The following is a 14,836-nucleotide window of genomic DNA, read 5'->3' as shown; positions in this document are numbered from 1 at the left end:
ATGACCGGAATTGAAATGATTGATTAGAAGTACAAAAAAAACATAAATTAATGAGCTTTTATTTCACCCTGAAGTCAATGTCGATGGGATTTTAATTAAAGGAAGAAAAAAAAACAACTTTCTCCTATCTTTATATTTTTCACTAGAAAATTCATATTACAAGGCTCATTTGTACGTTTTCCTCTCGTTAGAAGTTTCTCAAATCGCACATTTGTTTAGAATTACTTAACATCAAAAATCGATGTCACAGTAGAAAGAGTCTTTCAACTAAGAATTAAACAGAATTGAATTGTTTTCCACGGTAAAATTTTCACATCTCCCCACAGTTTCTGCAATCTGTAATCTGAAAGAACTCGAAACTTGCATTCATGTTTTTTTTTCGATTGTTCAATTTATCACTCGTACAGAGAGAGAAATATTTAATCTTACAAGCCATTTCGATTTAAATAATCTTTCAAAATTATCTCATAAGCATACACCATTCAGTTTTTAGCTTCATTGTATCCGCGCAAAGGCTGTAGAGTTTTGTTCTCGCAGAAAACGAATATGTAAATGTATTCAATGCAATAGAAGTACTTCGATGGATATAAGTATATATTTTTTGACTTGATTGTAGTGTTATCTTGATTTTCGATCTGAAATTTTAGTTTTCCTCATGACCATGAACAGAAATAAATATTTTAAGTATAGAAAAAATAGTTTTTTTTCCGGAATTTTTTTTGATACATGATACAGGAGGTTTCCCAAAATCATAATTACTAATTATTTTAATAAAAGTAAGTTAATTGATTTATATTAGTCAATTGGAAGTTTACGTTAAATACAAAGAAAAACATGTTAAATCAATATCCAATTTTTTGAAACTTCTCAGATATGTTAATTAAGTAACCAGTTACCGCTTTTCAAAAGATTGTGCAATTTGGTCATGAATTCGAGGAACAGTCAAAAATAGGTTTTAAAAAGTTATTGTGGCGACTTAATAAATTTTACCGCTCTTTTTTTTCGATATAACCAAACAGCCTTTACATTTGCAACGTTCCTCGTATTTAATGATACATGATAGACTTCATGTATAAATTACTGAAAAATTCAAATAAAATAATAATGAATACATAAAAATTGAATTCAGCTTGCAGTGCACGATGTTTCACATCGGATTTTGCAGGTATCAATTTCTTTGGAGAGTATGTTGATGTATTATTTATAAGTTCAAGTTTCGTACATTTCTCATCGGTATTGATTGGAACCAAATCTATCGGCCTCAGTGATGATTTATAACATTGGCTCGTTGAACCAACAGTTTCGAATAGTTTCTTGTGTGATGTTTGCCATAACCAAGCTAATCCGCAATCACACTTGAGAATATTTTCTTTCACTTCGATATGAAGTTTGTCATTTCCCAATAGTCTATTGCTGAATAGAGAGTTCTCTTCAGCAGTAATAATAGTGTTGTTCACAAATTTGAAATAGTCAGTCGCTGAAACATTCGCAAAAGCACCCTTTTTCAAAAATTTAAACTCGCACCTTTTAAAAATTAAATATTTGACGGATTCTATCACTAAGAACGAAGAATTTGCATCTCCGAAGAAGCACTGGTCGAATAATATCTTATCAGCGCCTTGAATAAGAAGGCTGGATTTCTCCGGTGTGTAGAAGTAAGTATTTTGAACCAACATGCTTTTGACATTACTTATATTGAATGCGTTAGGTTCTAACATGTTAATTTCAGAGTTTTCTATGTTAAAACGACCAATATTCCTCAAAACAAAAACCCCACTATCGATGAATTTAAATATCGAGTTTTTGATTGTAAATTCTTCAATATTCGAACTCCATCCGAAAGAATTGTTTTTGAGATATTGCGCGGTCACGTTATGTAGTGTTATAGAGGCCACGTGGTTAAGGTCGACGAAACTGTATTGATCGACTTTAAGATCCGATATCCCCGATAATGTGATACTCGTCAATGATCCCGTGATGGCGAAAGATTCTATGATCAGCCTGTCAATATCCACGAAATGAAGCTTACTCAAGGGAATATGTGTCATAGAGTCTGCTCGAATGGTCACGACACCACAGCCGTCGACGATAACTTCTTCGATGTTAGAGTCAAGTACTGGTGCCATCGTGATGTTTTCGCTGTCGGTGCATAAGCAGTGAAGCAAAATGCCATTGCAGCTGCAGGCTTCATCTTCTAGACAAGCAAAAGATGTTGAAATCTTCAGAGACAACAAGAACAAGACGATGTTCATAGACATCTGTTTGAAAAAAAAAATGCAGAAAAAGTTATTCTCACAATTTTCAAACTTTAAGATGAAAAATTTTATGCATAAAGAAATTTTTGGTCGGAAACTTCTTGCTGTAAGGCCGGGATTACAATATGAGAGTTTTAGAAAAGTTCTTTTATATAGAATTTTAAAAATGCAACTAATAAACGTACCAGTTTCATTCCAGCAAATGAAACCGATAATGGCATTGTATAATATTTTATCGTGTGTATATATTGTTTACAATTTTTGTTAATTGCATTTTTAATTGGGTTGCCATATTTTTGAAATATATGACATCCATATTTGCATCTTTTTCTCAGCCACCTCGTTGGGCCTTTTGCCTGTTGGGGCGTTGTTTTTGTATTTGTATAAGCTTACTGGTTGTTCATTTCAAGTTTTGTAAAAGAACTTTGATAGTGAAATTCGACCAAACAGTTTCTTTAGAAGTTCTCAATTTCTCACAAGAAATCAACGATTTCCGTGCGTTCAAAAATAATTTCAACTCAATGTTCAAAAATCGATCAGTTGAAATTGATCAACACGTGAGCAATTTCATAAGGTAGGGGTAGCCAGTCTAAGGCCGGGATTACACAGTAAAAAATTTATAAAAATTTTTTCATAAAACTTTAAAAAAAAAAAAACCAAAAAATCTATCAGTTACATTCGAGCGAATGTATATATATACATATACACATACACACACATATATATATATTACGGTTAAAATATAAGTTCCGCGGAACAAAATTCAAAACCGATACCGTGCTGTATGACTGTATGAAAATAATACATGATATTATATATATGTACACACACACACAACACACAATTGGTAATAATTTGAAGGGAAAAAAAATACAAGATGGAGTTTAAGCAAGAGTGAAATAGAACCTATGCATGGATCGAAAAGAGTAAGCGTTTCTGAAAGGTGGCTATGCCTGATTGCATTAAAAATGTCACCCCTCGTTCCCCGACGCCTGCCTTCTGAAAAACATGTTGGACGAAAAAAATTTAATGAAAGGTGAGTAAAAAATATGTTGAAGAGAAATGCAATATTTGAAAATATACAGAGTTTCAGGTATTATGAAGCATGAGAAAAATATGTGCAAAATTATAAAAAATACAGAAATTATAGGGATTTTTTACAAAAATTACAAGAAATAGAAATTTTACAGGAATTTTTTAAAAAATTACAAAAAATAAATTAAAACATTCAAAATGTAGTCAAAAATTAGTCAAAAATCACCGAACATACCTTAAGAAGGGGGGATACATTTGTGGTGTTTTGGATGTAGCGCTGAAGGAGGCGATGGGTGTGCTGTTGCCACATGCAGCTTCGGAAAGATTGAGGAGGGCTATAGTGAATTCCTGCTTATCATTACATACGTGACCAAAATAATAACCAAGAATTCACTACAGCACTCCTCAATCTTTTCAAAGCTACATCTGGCAACAGCATACCCACCCCACCTTCTTCAACCTTACATTCGAAACAACAGAACTGTATCCTCTTTCTTAAAGTATGTCCGGTGATTTTTGACTAATTTTCGAATGTTTTAATTTATTTTTTGTAATTTTTATAATTTTAAATTCTGTATTTTTTGTAATTTTGTATACATTTTTCTCATGCTTCATTTTGCTTATAACCTGAAGCTCTGTATATTTTCAAATATTTCATTTCTCTTTCAATATATTTTTTACTCACGTTTCATTCCATTTTATTCGTCCAAAATTTTTTTGAGAAGGCAGGCGTCGGGGAACAAGAGTTGACATTTTTAATGCAATCAGGCATAGCCACCTTTCAGGAACGCCTACTCTTTTCGATCCATGCATGGGGTTCCCCCGATGACAACCCACTGCATATAGGTTCCATTTCACTCTTGCATATAAACTCCATCTTGTATTCTTTTTTTCTTCAAATAATTACCAATTATGTACACAGGGTGATTCAGAAAATATATCATAAACTTCAAGCGGTGATAGTACACACCAATACAAACAATTGTCATCAAACAATGCATGGTCTAACATGAAACGCAAATGCGCTAGCGCGTTTCGAAACGGCCGCTCCGCAAACGTTAAAACGGCATTCCTGTTGAAATTTATCGGGAGAAAAAGAACACCATGCATGCAAATGTAACCTGGGGAAGAAGAAGAAGAAGAAACCGCATGCAAATCTGCACCACAGTGAATAAAAGGCGCGCATGCCAGCCCTCGAAGTTATTCCAGCGTGCATCTGTTCTAACAGTTGTAACGTACGGGATAATGGCACACTTTAGTAATACTGAAAAAGCAGACATGCATTTCATTTACGCATTCGTTACGCAGACATGAACATGAATTTCACGCTAGAATACCTTCACGGGGCTGGCGTCCGTGCCTTTTATTCACTATGACGCAGATTTGCATACGGTTTTTTTATTCTTCCCCAGGTTACATTTGCATGCGTGGTGTTCTTTTTCTCCCGATAAATTTCAACAGGAATGCCGTTTTAACGTTCGCGGAACGACCGTTTCGAAACGCGCTAGTGCGTTTGCGTTTCATGTTAGACCATGCATTCTTTGATGACAATTGTTTGTATTGGCGTGTACTATCACCTCTTAAAGTTTTTCCCATCTTTTCTGAATTTTCCTGTATATATTTTTTGAATGAACAAGTGAGCAGCACTAGCGCTTTTGTCATTTAAAAAGCTATTTTTTTAGCTATTTCTTTGTTCTCTATCTTCATATCTCTAGACTTTTTCACACCACAATTTTTGTTCGTAATATATATATATATCATATATTATGTTCATATAGCACGATACTGGATTTGCATCTTGTTCCACGAAACTTATATGCTTTTAACCGTTGACTCTTAGACCCCCAGAGGTTTTTTGCCACTTCGTTGGTACAGTTCGTACTTTATATAGCGTCTCCCCTCACAATAAGGAATGCCCCTGAATGAAGGCCCCTTTGCGGTTTTTGTATAGCTTCTGTATATTCTGTATAGCTTATACAAGCTCTGTATAGCTTATACAAGCTCTGTATAGCTTATACAAGCTCTGTATAGCTTATATAAATTACACTGCTATAAGAAGCCAAATTCACAGGGGATTTCCTATTATCGTAAGGGACCGTTGGAGTAATCAAGTACCATTGTTTCCCGATGCACCTCGACATAGGACGGTGAAAGATTAAATGCATAACTTTGCATATGTGGAGAGGCCTTTAAATGTTCATTACTGCAGCCAGTTTGAAGATAAAAATTCAGAATCGCCATTGCACATAAGGTAAAAGTTCATATTCTTTCCATTTTATATTTTGAATTTCTTATTAGATGTCCCAATTAACGGCAACCCTTTGCTTGTTGCAGAGCGGGTGTAGCTGTGATTTCGCTAATTCGTTGAAATGTTATGTTTGTGCATCTTGCATTCCTTTTTTTTTTTTTGCCTTGAAGTTTTTGCAACCAGATTTTTTTTCTTACTATAATTTGGAAAGCGATATTATTTCAATACATTTATTTTATGCGTGATTTTTGAGGCTTCGCACATCTTCAATAAGGCTCTGTATAAGCAGTGCAATTCGAAAAATAGTTTTAAAAAATAATTTTTCCGGCTTTTTTTAAATACGTGTCCTTAACTATGAAAAAAAATTATCAGCTCGCATTTAATTGTTAAAAAGAAAAGAATCTACGGAAAGTGTGAATTCTTTCAAAAGAATAGTTCGTTTCATCTAACCTGAAAGTATCTAACCCTTCTGGAAACTACCAACCTAAGAACGAAAACACATTAAAACAACACCTGCTGTTACACGACTTTCATTGAATTGGTTATATTTTATAGCTGATCTGACAGTAATTTCTTTGTTTTTACTATAATCTATTTTGGAGCAGATCCTGCCTAACCCGGTAAGAATAAAGCAACCAAGAGTAAACAGAATTAATTTATTGTTGCCTGAGGAGCAAACCGTAAGATGAACTTGATGTCGTTCTGGAAATCTCGAAAATTCTGCGAATTCAACAAAGGAAATGCTGACTTCGAAACGAGGCGGGAAGTGATTAAGTAGAATCCTTATCATAGTTATATAACGCTAGATAGAACTCGAAACGGGGTGATAGCGAGTGATCGAAATAGCTGCAACAGAATGCTGGGAAAATTTTGAATTTCACTGATCTTGATTCTTTTGTTACACATTCCGCTGCCGAAAATTCATAAATGATGATTGACGTCTCCACAGAGCATAACCAACTGGAAAAGTATGATCGACCAATAGGCTTATTGGTTATTTTTTTTTCCAAGTTTTGTAAAAGATCTTTTATCAAACTTTTATAGTGTAATCCTGGCCTAATACTCATTTTCCACAAATTTTCAAACATTAAGAATTTTTTTTTTCATTATTAACACCTTGCATGCATGATAAAACAGCATGTCATCAATGCAATTTGATAAATTTAAAATGATTTAAATATTTAAATGCAGCAAAATATTTGAAACCCATCCATAAACAATTGATTTTTAAAAAATATTTTTTAATTTTTAAGTTTTCAAAAATTTAAATTTAATTTTAAATAATATTGGGTTAATGGAATTTAATTTTTTTTTTGTCTCATTTTACGAACTCAAGTGTTTTCGTTATTTCGTTGTTACTAATTTTTATTGAATTAAATTGATGTCATTCTATTTTATGATACGCCCAAGGTGTTAGTAATAACTTTTTTTTAAATAATTTGAAAGTTATATTATGGTAAAAAAAAGTATTATGGATAGGTAAAAAATATTGTCTTGCATAGCATGTAACATTTAAAAAATTGTGCACCAAATTTGAAATAAATCAATACTTAAATAATATTTTTGATGCTATCTCTACTAGAGCATATTTGTTAGGACCTTTTTGACCACCCCTTTACGATCAAGGACGTAATATTGCGTCCTAATGCCAGTGGAATATAAATTCAATCTCCGGCTCTTTTCCAACCTTTTTTTTTCCTGATCGCGAAGGTTTATTGTAACCTTACGAAAGAAGTTGAGTTGTCCCTTCCCCAGTTCTCTCACCTAAATCATGATATTTCAACGAGATAACGATGGTGTGGTTCTCCTCAGCTTGCCTCCCCCCACCCCCGCACGCACGCATGCTCACACACACATTAATAGAAGTAAGAAAGAGAACACACAAGTAGAAAAAACAACGAAACAAGTTTGTAGGTGAGGGTGAAAGAAGCAAGGCACTGTACTAATGCACTCTTATCCAATGTATATATCTGTACTGTTCCTCCCTCCCGCCCCCCTACTTCTTTTCTTTCCATTTATTTTTTTTTAAAGTAGAACAAAGCCTCCACATTTCTCTCCCATACATCTAATGTAGATCAATCAAATTTATCACTAACAGCTTGTAATCGAAGGGGTTAAAAGGTATGAGACCCTAACATTGACTGAAGAAACCTTATGCCTAGTCCACTCCGGCCGCGCTACGCGATTTCGAGCTGCGCCAAATCCGGTTTTTTGGGTGTAATCAACACAGAGCGGAGATTTTAATGGTTGATTTGCGTAGCTGCACCCCAAAAACCGGTTTTGCGCAGCTCGAAATCACGTACCGTGGCCGATGTGGACCCGGCTTATAGCTTTGCTTACAACAATACCATATCTAATGAGAAAAATAACGCCATCTATTTCACATTGATATTAATTTAAAAGAACACCACGTAAAGCCGGGTCCACATCCACAGAACTCAGCAGTGCGAAAACCGGTTTTGAGGTGAGGCTAGCACAGGACGTATGATTTTAATGGTAGATTTTTCGCGTAGCCACACCCTAAAACCGGTATTTTCACTGCGGAGTTCTATGGTTGTAGATACGGCTTAAGAACTTATAAAGGAATCATGAAAATACTGGTATAAAAACCTATTTACCTTGAAATACAAGTTGCTCGGGGTATTCAATCACAGATGATACTTGTATTTTGGTTATTTTAATATTATCCCAAAAATGAACATTACTTTTTGCTAATCGTCTTTCTGTTGAATTACGAACAAAATGAAATGGATGTTTCACGAAGAAGCATTTTGAAGGATGCTCCATTGGGTGCGGAAGTGTGATTGCTCTCACTTCCTCATGTTATCTAGATGCTCGTCTCGACACATGGTTTTTTAATTTCCGGTTTCATAACATTCTACGTGTGAACTGAGGAACATCTATTTTTTTATTCCGAAGAATTTCCATTTTAAATTCACAAATTAATAGTTTTTCCTCCTTTTATAAATGATCATTGTAACGATCGCTGTGAGATACACAATTGCATCTATCGTCTACGAATACTTAAAAGATGGAATTGAGAAAAATAATTATAAATAATTGAACGAAAAAGAGAGGGGGAAAAAGAACATAATTGTTTATTCAGTACAAGGACAACATGAATAATTTTGAACAACATATTTTTTATGTGATTAATTTTTTTTGGTTCCATAACATTAAACAATGAGATTCAACACATCAAGGAGTACACCGAAGACTAGCTTTATTTGACATCAAAATAACTGCTCGAGTGAAACTTTTTTTTTCTCGTATAGGTATAGTTTAGAACCGCTTACATCTATTGAATACTGCGTCAAAATTTGGGTAGAGATCTCGGGTGTATTAACGAAAAACATTGCCATTTACACATATATATTTGGCTTGAAAATGATCTCACATACAGAAAACATTGTTTTTCTCATACATCGATCGATTCAGGCGTATTACTAATAAAAAAAATGTGCCCTATCTTGGATATCATACAGTGGACCATAGGTTGGGATAGTACTTCCATTCTTGAGTCTACGGTGTAATAGCTCAATCAGAACTTCGTTCGAGCACGAAGCCAATATGCTAACATGTTTCATTGTTGTGACTCTTTTTTCATGGGAATGATTCCTAAGGTCAGTTAACAAGCACATATCGTTTTTATCCTGTTTTTTAAGAAAGAATTCTTCATTTTGCATTATATTTTTAAATCAGTAACTGAAAAGAACTTAGGAAATGAATGGAAAAATTGTAATTGATTTACGCTTAGATATACTAAATGGAATTCAAACCTAGTCATGGCTTTGAGTCATGTTCGTCATGCGCGTACTTCAGGAAACATGTTCCGAAAGGTACAAGCACCCATTATTTATCTGAATTCCTAAGAATAAAGGGCGCTTTTTTTGCTCCATCGAAGTAATTTTTACATCGTAGATGCCTGCATAAAGATTCAATGTCAAATCTTTGAGGTACAGTTATCATGCTACCATGTTGAGGGGACACGGGATAGTTGAAATCAGCTTTAATGTGTCGTTTTTTTTTTGGAAGAAGATGGTTGATGCTATAATACTGCTGTACGAAGAAACTCAAATGCATCACTTCAAACGTTGTGAACTCGTTAAGCTACGAATACTTACACGAATAGTATGAATTTTTATGCACAAAAAAAGAAGTTTAGTATTGCTTACACATCATATATTGTATTGTAGAAAATGCTCATGTATCGCTAAGTGCTTGGAGAAAGGAAAGTTAAATTCCAAAGTATTAGAATAAATCATAATAAACTAATGAAAATTATTCTAATCAATCATGTTCACACACGTATAATACAGTATATTGAAATGATGTTGGAAACGATGCAACTTTGCCCCCTGTACAATTCAAATGCGTGAATTTTGTATCTTAAAAAAATATAACTGTTATATTTTGATTATTATATTCGTCGTATTTGGTTATTAATTTTAAAATTTCCTACTCGAAAATATACTTATAACTTATTCCTTTAAAAAAATTCCTCATAATTTCTCAATTATCCTGAGATTTATTGCAAATACCTTTCGCTATTTAAATTCATTTTTAAAACAGCATACTTGGGCATAGCATTACTGTTTATTAAAAATGTCTTTTTCCGAAACATTTCCAGGGATAAACTCTCAAGAATATCTATAAGTGTATAAGAGTGTTGAAGCATAAAATAGTTGAAAAAGCCTACGGTTATAGATTATTTATCACACCAACTTACACAAGTTTTACCCAAGCAAAATTTGATGATAACAGATTGCGTTCCGTACGCATAATATATATTTCTTCAGTTTACATATACATATATTGATCTTTTTCTTTTTTGATTTAAGTTAGACAAAATAATACACTATCTTGAAGCATAAGAATAAGAATCAAATTGTCCTTCCCTTGAAAGACACCAAACAGAGCTTTCGGAAACTAAAAAAAAACTCGACTATACATGGCCCATATACCGTTCACTCATATTGTAGAATAACAAAATGCTCATACACAGTTTTATGTAATATTTTTACAACAATGGCAATACATTAATAATGTGCGTTACAAAAGTTCTAAACTAATAACATCAAAACATTTCTTTTTTACATATTTTCTATTCAGTTGCTTGCAAGCTCATACAAGCTGTAAAAAACGTATCTTCTTATACAAGCGTTATGTGTTATCAAATGCAGTCAAATGATCACCACCCTACATCCAATCTCTCATCTTGGCTTTACGTTTTAGTTTACCAACAACAATAGTAATAATGTAAATAATTTTTCCTTGCTTTTATACTACGGTGTATTAACATTGTTTTCTCTTCGGCATATATATAGGTTCACACACGTCTTCACTTCATTTATATACACATAATTTCAAAGAATATAGTAATAATCAAGCTAGTGTTTTGTTGAAGAAAAATTCACGCCTCACTGTTTTTTTTTTTTTTTACTTTTGGTTGTACGTGACAAGCAGCCACAGTAGCGAGAGCGATTTCAAATATTAAGCTGCGAAAAGATAGCTGATTATGATCAGTTATCGGCTTATCGATCCCTTTATATGATGAGAGATCTTACCTTTCATTTTTTTTAGATAAATTGATCTTTTTGAGAGTTGTTTTGTAGAACTTTCACTGATTTCTTTATTGTTATCAAATTTTCCTCCTATGGATCAGTGAAAACTATGAAGTCTTATAGTACTCATCGATTTATAACTGCTCTTTTGAAATTTAAATATCGTTACTCTCTATAATCTTCTATAATATATTATATCCCCCTGTGCGCTGCTTTAGCTCCTCCCCCATACCCCATATCCTTTGCTTATTTATTGTCCATAACTGAAATACTTATTCGAGATTTTAATCATTACTTATTCATCAAAACAGGGTCAAACATAAACTAAAAATAAGCCTAATATTGAAACCGCTAGCTTAGAAAATAATTTATCACCAAATAAGAATATATTTTTTACTATTTTACACACATGCGCAGTTTACATTCAAAGTACTTTTGGCAAGAGTCAAATATTCAGCAACATTTAGAAATAAACCATCATCATTCGCATAAGCCTTGCTGTGAAATCTTGGTATTTGAGTTTCATGATGATGGCCTGCACTGTTTTTCTTTATAATTATCAGCTTTACCTGGACTTGGTTTTATCATTATGTATTTTATAATCTTCAAATGCCCATTCATCCTTTGTTTTAAATGCTTTAACACAGCACTTTGATACATAATAATAAACATAACTTTTGCGCAGCACTGTAGCTTCTTCTGAGTTCCAGTGACTTAAGGAAAATCTTTCAATATCTCACACATAAACCCAGTGCTTCCACTAGAAAGAATCAGATAATAAGCAAATCAAAAAGGATGGCTAAGTTACGACATCATTATATCTAAACGACCGAATGCATTGAAAAGTTGAATGACATGAAAAAATATTCGGGTTGAATTCAAAATATCTTAGCATTGCCAATTATATTGAGGTTTCCTTACGTGGAATCTCTTGGATTTTCCAGGCTCCTCTTCCCTTTCTTCTTCGGGAGTGATGGTGTAAGCGAGTTTCTGTTGAACGAAGCAACAACGTTATTAACAACAACTGATTGAAATCAAACTTATAAATTAGCGTTTCTCAACCTATGGTCCACATAAAGACCTGAAAATTCAATTCCAATTAAATGAAAAGCATTTAGTCAAATGACACTAACATTAGTACATCCACACAGTTTTAAAAAGAAATCAGCCCCCCCCCCCCATAACTGTAAATCAGTGATCCGTCGAACTGTTTCAGACAATTTATTGGTCCTTGGGCTCAGAAAGGTTGAGAAACACTGATATAAAGGATATGAAAAAAATCCAATAAATAATAAGAATTAATTCATGGTAGAATAAATAATAAGCTTTTTTTTTTACCAAAATTTTACATAATCGGTATTTACACAAAAATAGATTTTTCAATAAAAAACACAATGATCATATTATGTAATGTGTCCTTACATAATAATTTCATGATTTTCTAGAAAGCTATATTCATTTGCATCGTTAGGTGTCGATTTTAATTCAAAAATCACTTTACATTAGGCATTTTCAATGCTTCCATAAATCCGTAGGAATGTATAAATCATAAATTTTTTGGCATAAAATCAGTCTATTCTTTTCATTTTAACTCATTGTAGTTCTTTGAAAAAACGCTACTGTCTTGTTTAATGTGCCGAAATGTAATGAATAGAACAAAGAAACCTATGAGGCAGCCAAAATAATTCCTTATAAAAAGTAATCTCACACTGAATACATCGATTTCTTACCTCCGAGCATGTTCCTGGGGCTTTGCAAAGTTTGATACAAGCAACGATGGGTACCATTGCCACAGAGGACAATGCAAACCCCCACCCTAAACCAACAGCCCATGATGGGTATACATAGTCTTGGTATTGAAGAGACGTATTATTGATGATAGCTGATACAATGACTGCCTAAAAAAAACAAAAAATTTAAAACTTATAAATGTAACGATAACAATTCCATGATACTTTTTTTTATAGAATTTTTGAAGTTAAATTTTTTTTTTAAAATTGTAATTATGTGTTTGAAAGAACCAATCGACATTCAAAGAACCAATCGACATTCCAAGAAGCACCTCCTGATTGAGATAAAAATTTAAAGGTTTTCATGCAAATCACGCTCAATATGTGTAGAATTTCAGAAGGAATGGGTGATTTATATACAGTATATTGGAGTTTTTCATAAAGTGAACTGACCTTCCTCTGGCCTGGATATGAGCGTCAGAAAACGTGGCGCTGATTCATAAAAATCGAGGCCAGTGCCATGGGAGATTACAGGCCACAATCTCTTCAATTTTTGATTTAGTTCGCCAATTCTCTAAGAGGATCGCAACAAGAAGATCACTGTTCAAGGAAGTGCTCTAAGTACAAAGCCTTAGCATTCGGAGAGCAACGCCGTGTTATGGCCGAGCTTTATCTTGCTAACAATTTATTCTTTGGTGCAGAGAAAGAAACACAAAGCCATATACAGGGTATTCCGTAGACACTTAAGCCATTGTGAAAATGAAAAAGAAAACACGCACCGAAAATGAGTTGTTTTAATCGTCTGAAACTTAATATATGTGATTGTAAATATCACACATATATTAAGTTTATGTATGTGCAAACAAAGCACCAGGACCAGATGATATCTATCCCAGGGTCCTCAGGGAATGTGCTAATGAATTGTTGGGGCCAGTCGCACTGATATACAGGAGTAGTGTTGCTGAGGGTATCGTCCCAAGAGATTGGAAAATATTGTTCCGATATTTAAGAAGGGTAGTAGAGAAGCTGTGTCCAATTATCGTTCAGTGAGTTTGACGAGGTCCCTCTCGAAAATTTCGGAAATTATTATCACACACACAAAAGGCAATTGGTGAAGTGGATAGACGAGAATAATGTATTGTTGTATGATCACCATGTGTTCACACAGGAAGGGGAAATCATGTGTGACTAACCTCCTTTGCTTCTATGATCATGTGACGAAGGCGTTTGGTAAGGACAAAAATATGTGGATGTTGTTTACCTTGATTTCCAGAAGGCATTCGATCGGGTCCAACATGGTAAAATCTTGAAACGTTTACACGAGATTAGGATTGGGGGCAACTTGCTGAATTGGATAGAATCTGGTTAAGAGATAGGTCACAACGAGTTATGGTGAACGGGGAAGTCTTTTGTTGGACAGGCGTCAAAAGTGGAGTTCCACAAGGAAATGTCCTTGGCCCCATACCTTTACTACTTTTTATCGGTAAATTCGATCAGGGTATCGATGGAATTGCTAGCAAATTCGCAGATGACGGGAAGCTAATGGGGGTAATCGGGAATCAAAGCGATAGGGAGTTGCTCCAGAGACCAACTTAAACAGGATTGCAGCATGGGCAAATGATTGAAGCATGACGTTTAGCGTTGACAAGTGCATGGTCGCTAATTTTGGTTCGAACAACCCACGTTTCACTTACGAGTTGAATGGCACCACTATCGCGGATGCAACTGGGGTCACTGATTTGGGAATTTTCATTGAGGAGCGGCTTAGGTTTTGTGAACACTTAGGTTTTGTGAACATTGTTCAGCGGTGGTCGAAAAAGCGAATAGAGTGCTTGATTTCATATTCTAAAAAGTCTCTTCGCGTTCTCCGAAAGTCATTCTTCCGCTTTTTTGAAGCTTAGTTCGTCCTGGACTGGAGTATGCAGTAAGGTTTTGGAGACCATACCTACAGAGGGACATAGACTTGGTTGAAGGGGTGCAGAAAAGACGAACACGTGTCCTTGT

At 34.2% G+C, this 14,836-nt stretch overlaps 2 protein-coding genes across 2 annotated transcripts in view; both read right to left on the bottom strand.

Moving 5' to 3' along the window:
• Nucleotides 1–34: 34 nt before the first annotated feature.
• On the bottom strand, nt 35–8,284 carry LOC149084874 (uncharacterized). The gene is made up of 2 exons (XM_089232609.1): nt 8,157–8,284; nt 35–2,258 (listed from the first exon to the last, which is right to left on the bottom strand). The coding sequence occupies exon 2, from the start codon at nt 2,256–2,258 to the stop codon at nt 1,047–1,049; it is 1,212 nt and encodes a 403-aa protein (XP_089088735.1). The 5' UTR covers nt 8,157–8,284; the 3' UTR covers nt 35–1,046.
• A 2,087-nt stretch (nt 8,285–10,371) lies between these two features.
• The window catches only part of LOC149084873 (sodium-dependent dopamine transporter-like), a 94,684-nt gene continuing 90,219 nt past the window's right edge, over nt 10,372–14,836 (bottom strand). The window contains exons 13-15 of the mRNA XM_089232608.1: nt 12,833–13,000; nt 12,024–12,092; nt 10,372–11,862 (exon numbers count right to left, since the gene is read on the bottom strand). Of these exons, the coding sequence (XP_089088734.1) occupies nt 11,839–11,862; nt 12,024–12,092; nt 12,833–13,000 (261 nt within the window). The 3' untranslated portion in view covers nt 10,372–11,838. The remainder of the gene's footprint in view (nt 11,863–12,023; nt 12,093–12,832; nt 13,001–14,836) is intronic.

The sequence above is a fragment of the Pholcus phalangioides genome, unplaced genomic scaffold, assembly GCF_987345545.1.
Source record: "Pholcus phalangioides strain wild (caught in Gottingen) unplaced genomic scaffold, Ppha-v1.0 ptg000007l_1, whole genome shotgun sequence".
Lineage (NCBI taxonomy): Eukaryota > Metazoa > Arthropoda > Arachnida > Araneae > Pholcidae > Pholcus > Pholcus phalangioides.
Note: the sequence above shows the minus strand (reverse complement) of the source record. Positions and strands in the feature narration are given on the sequence as shown.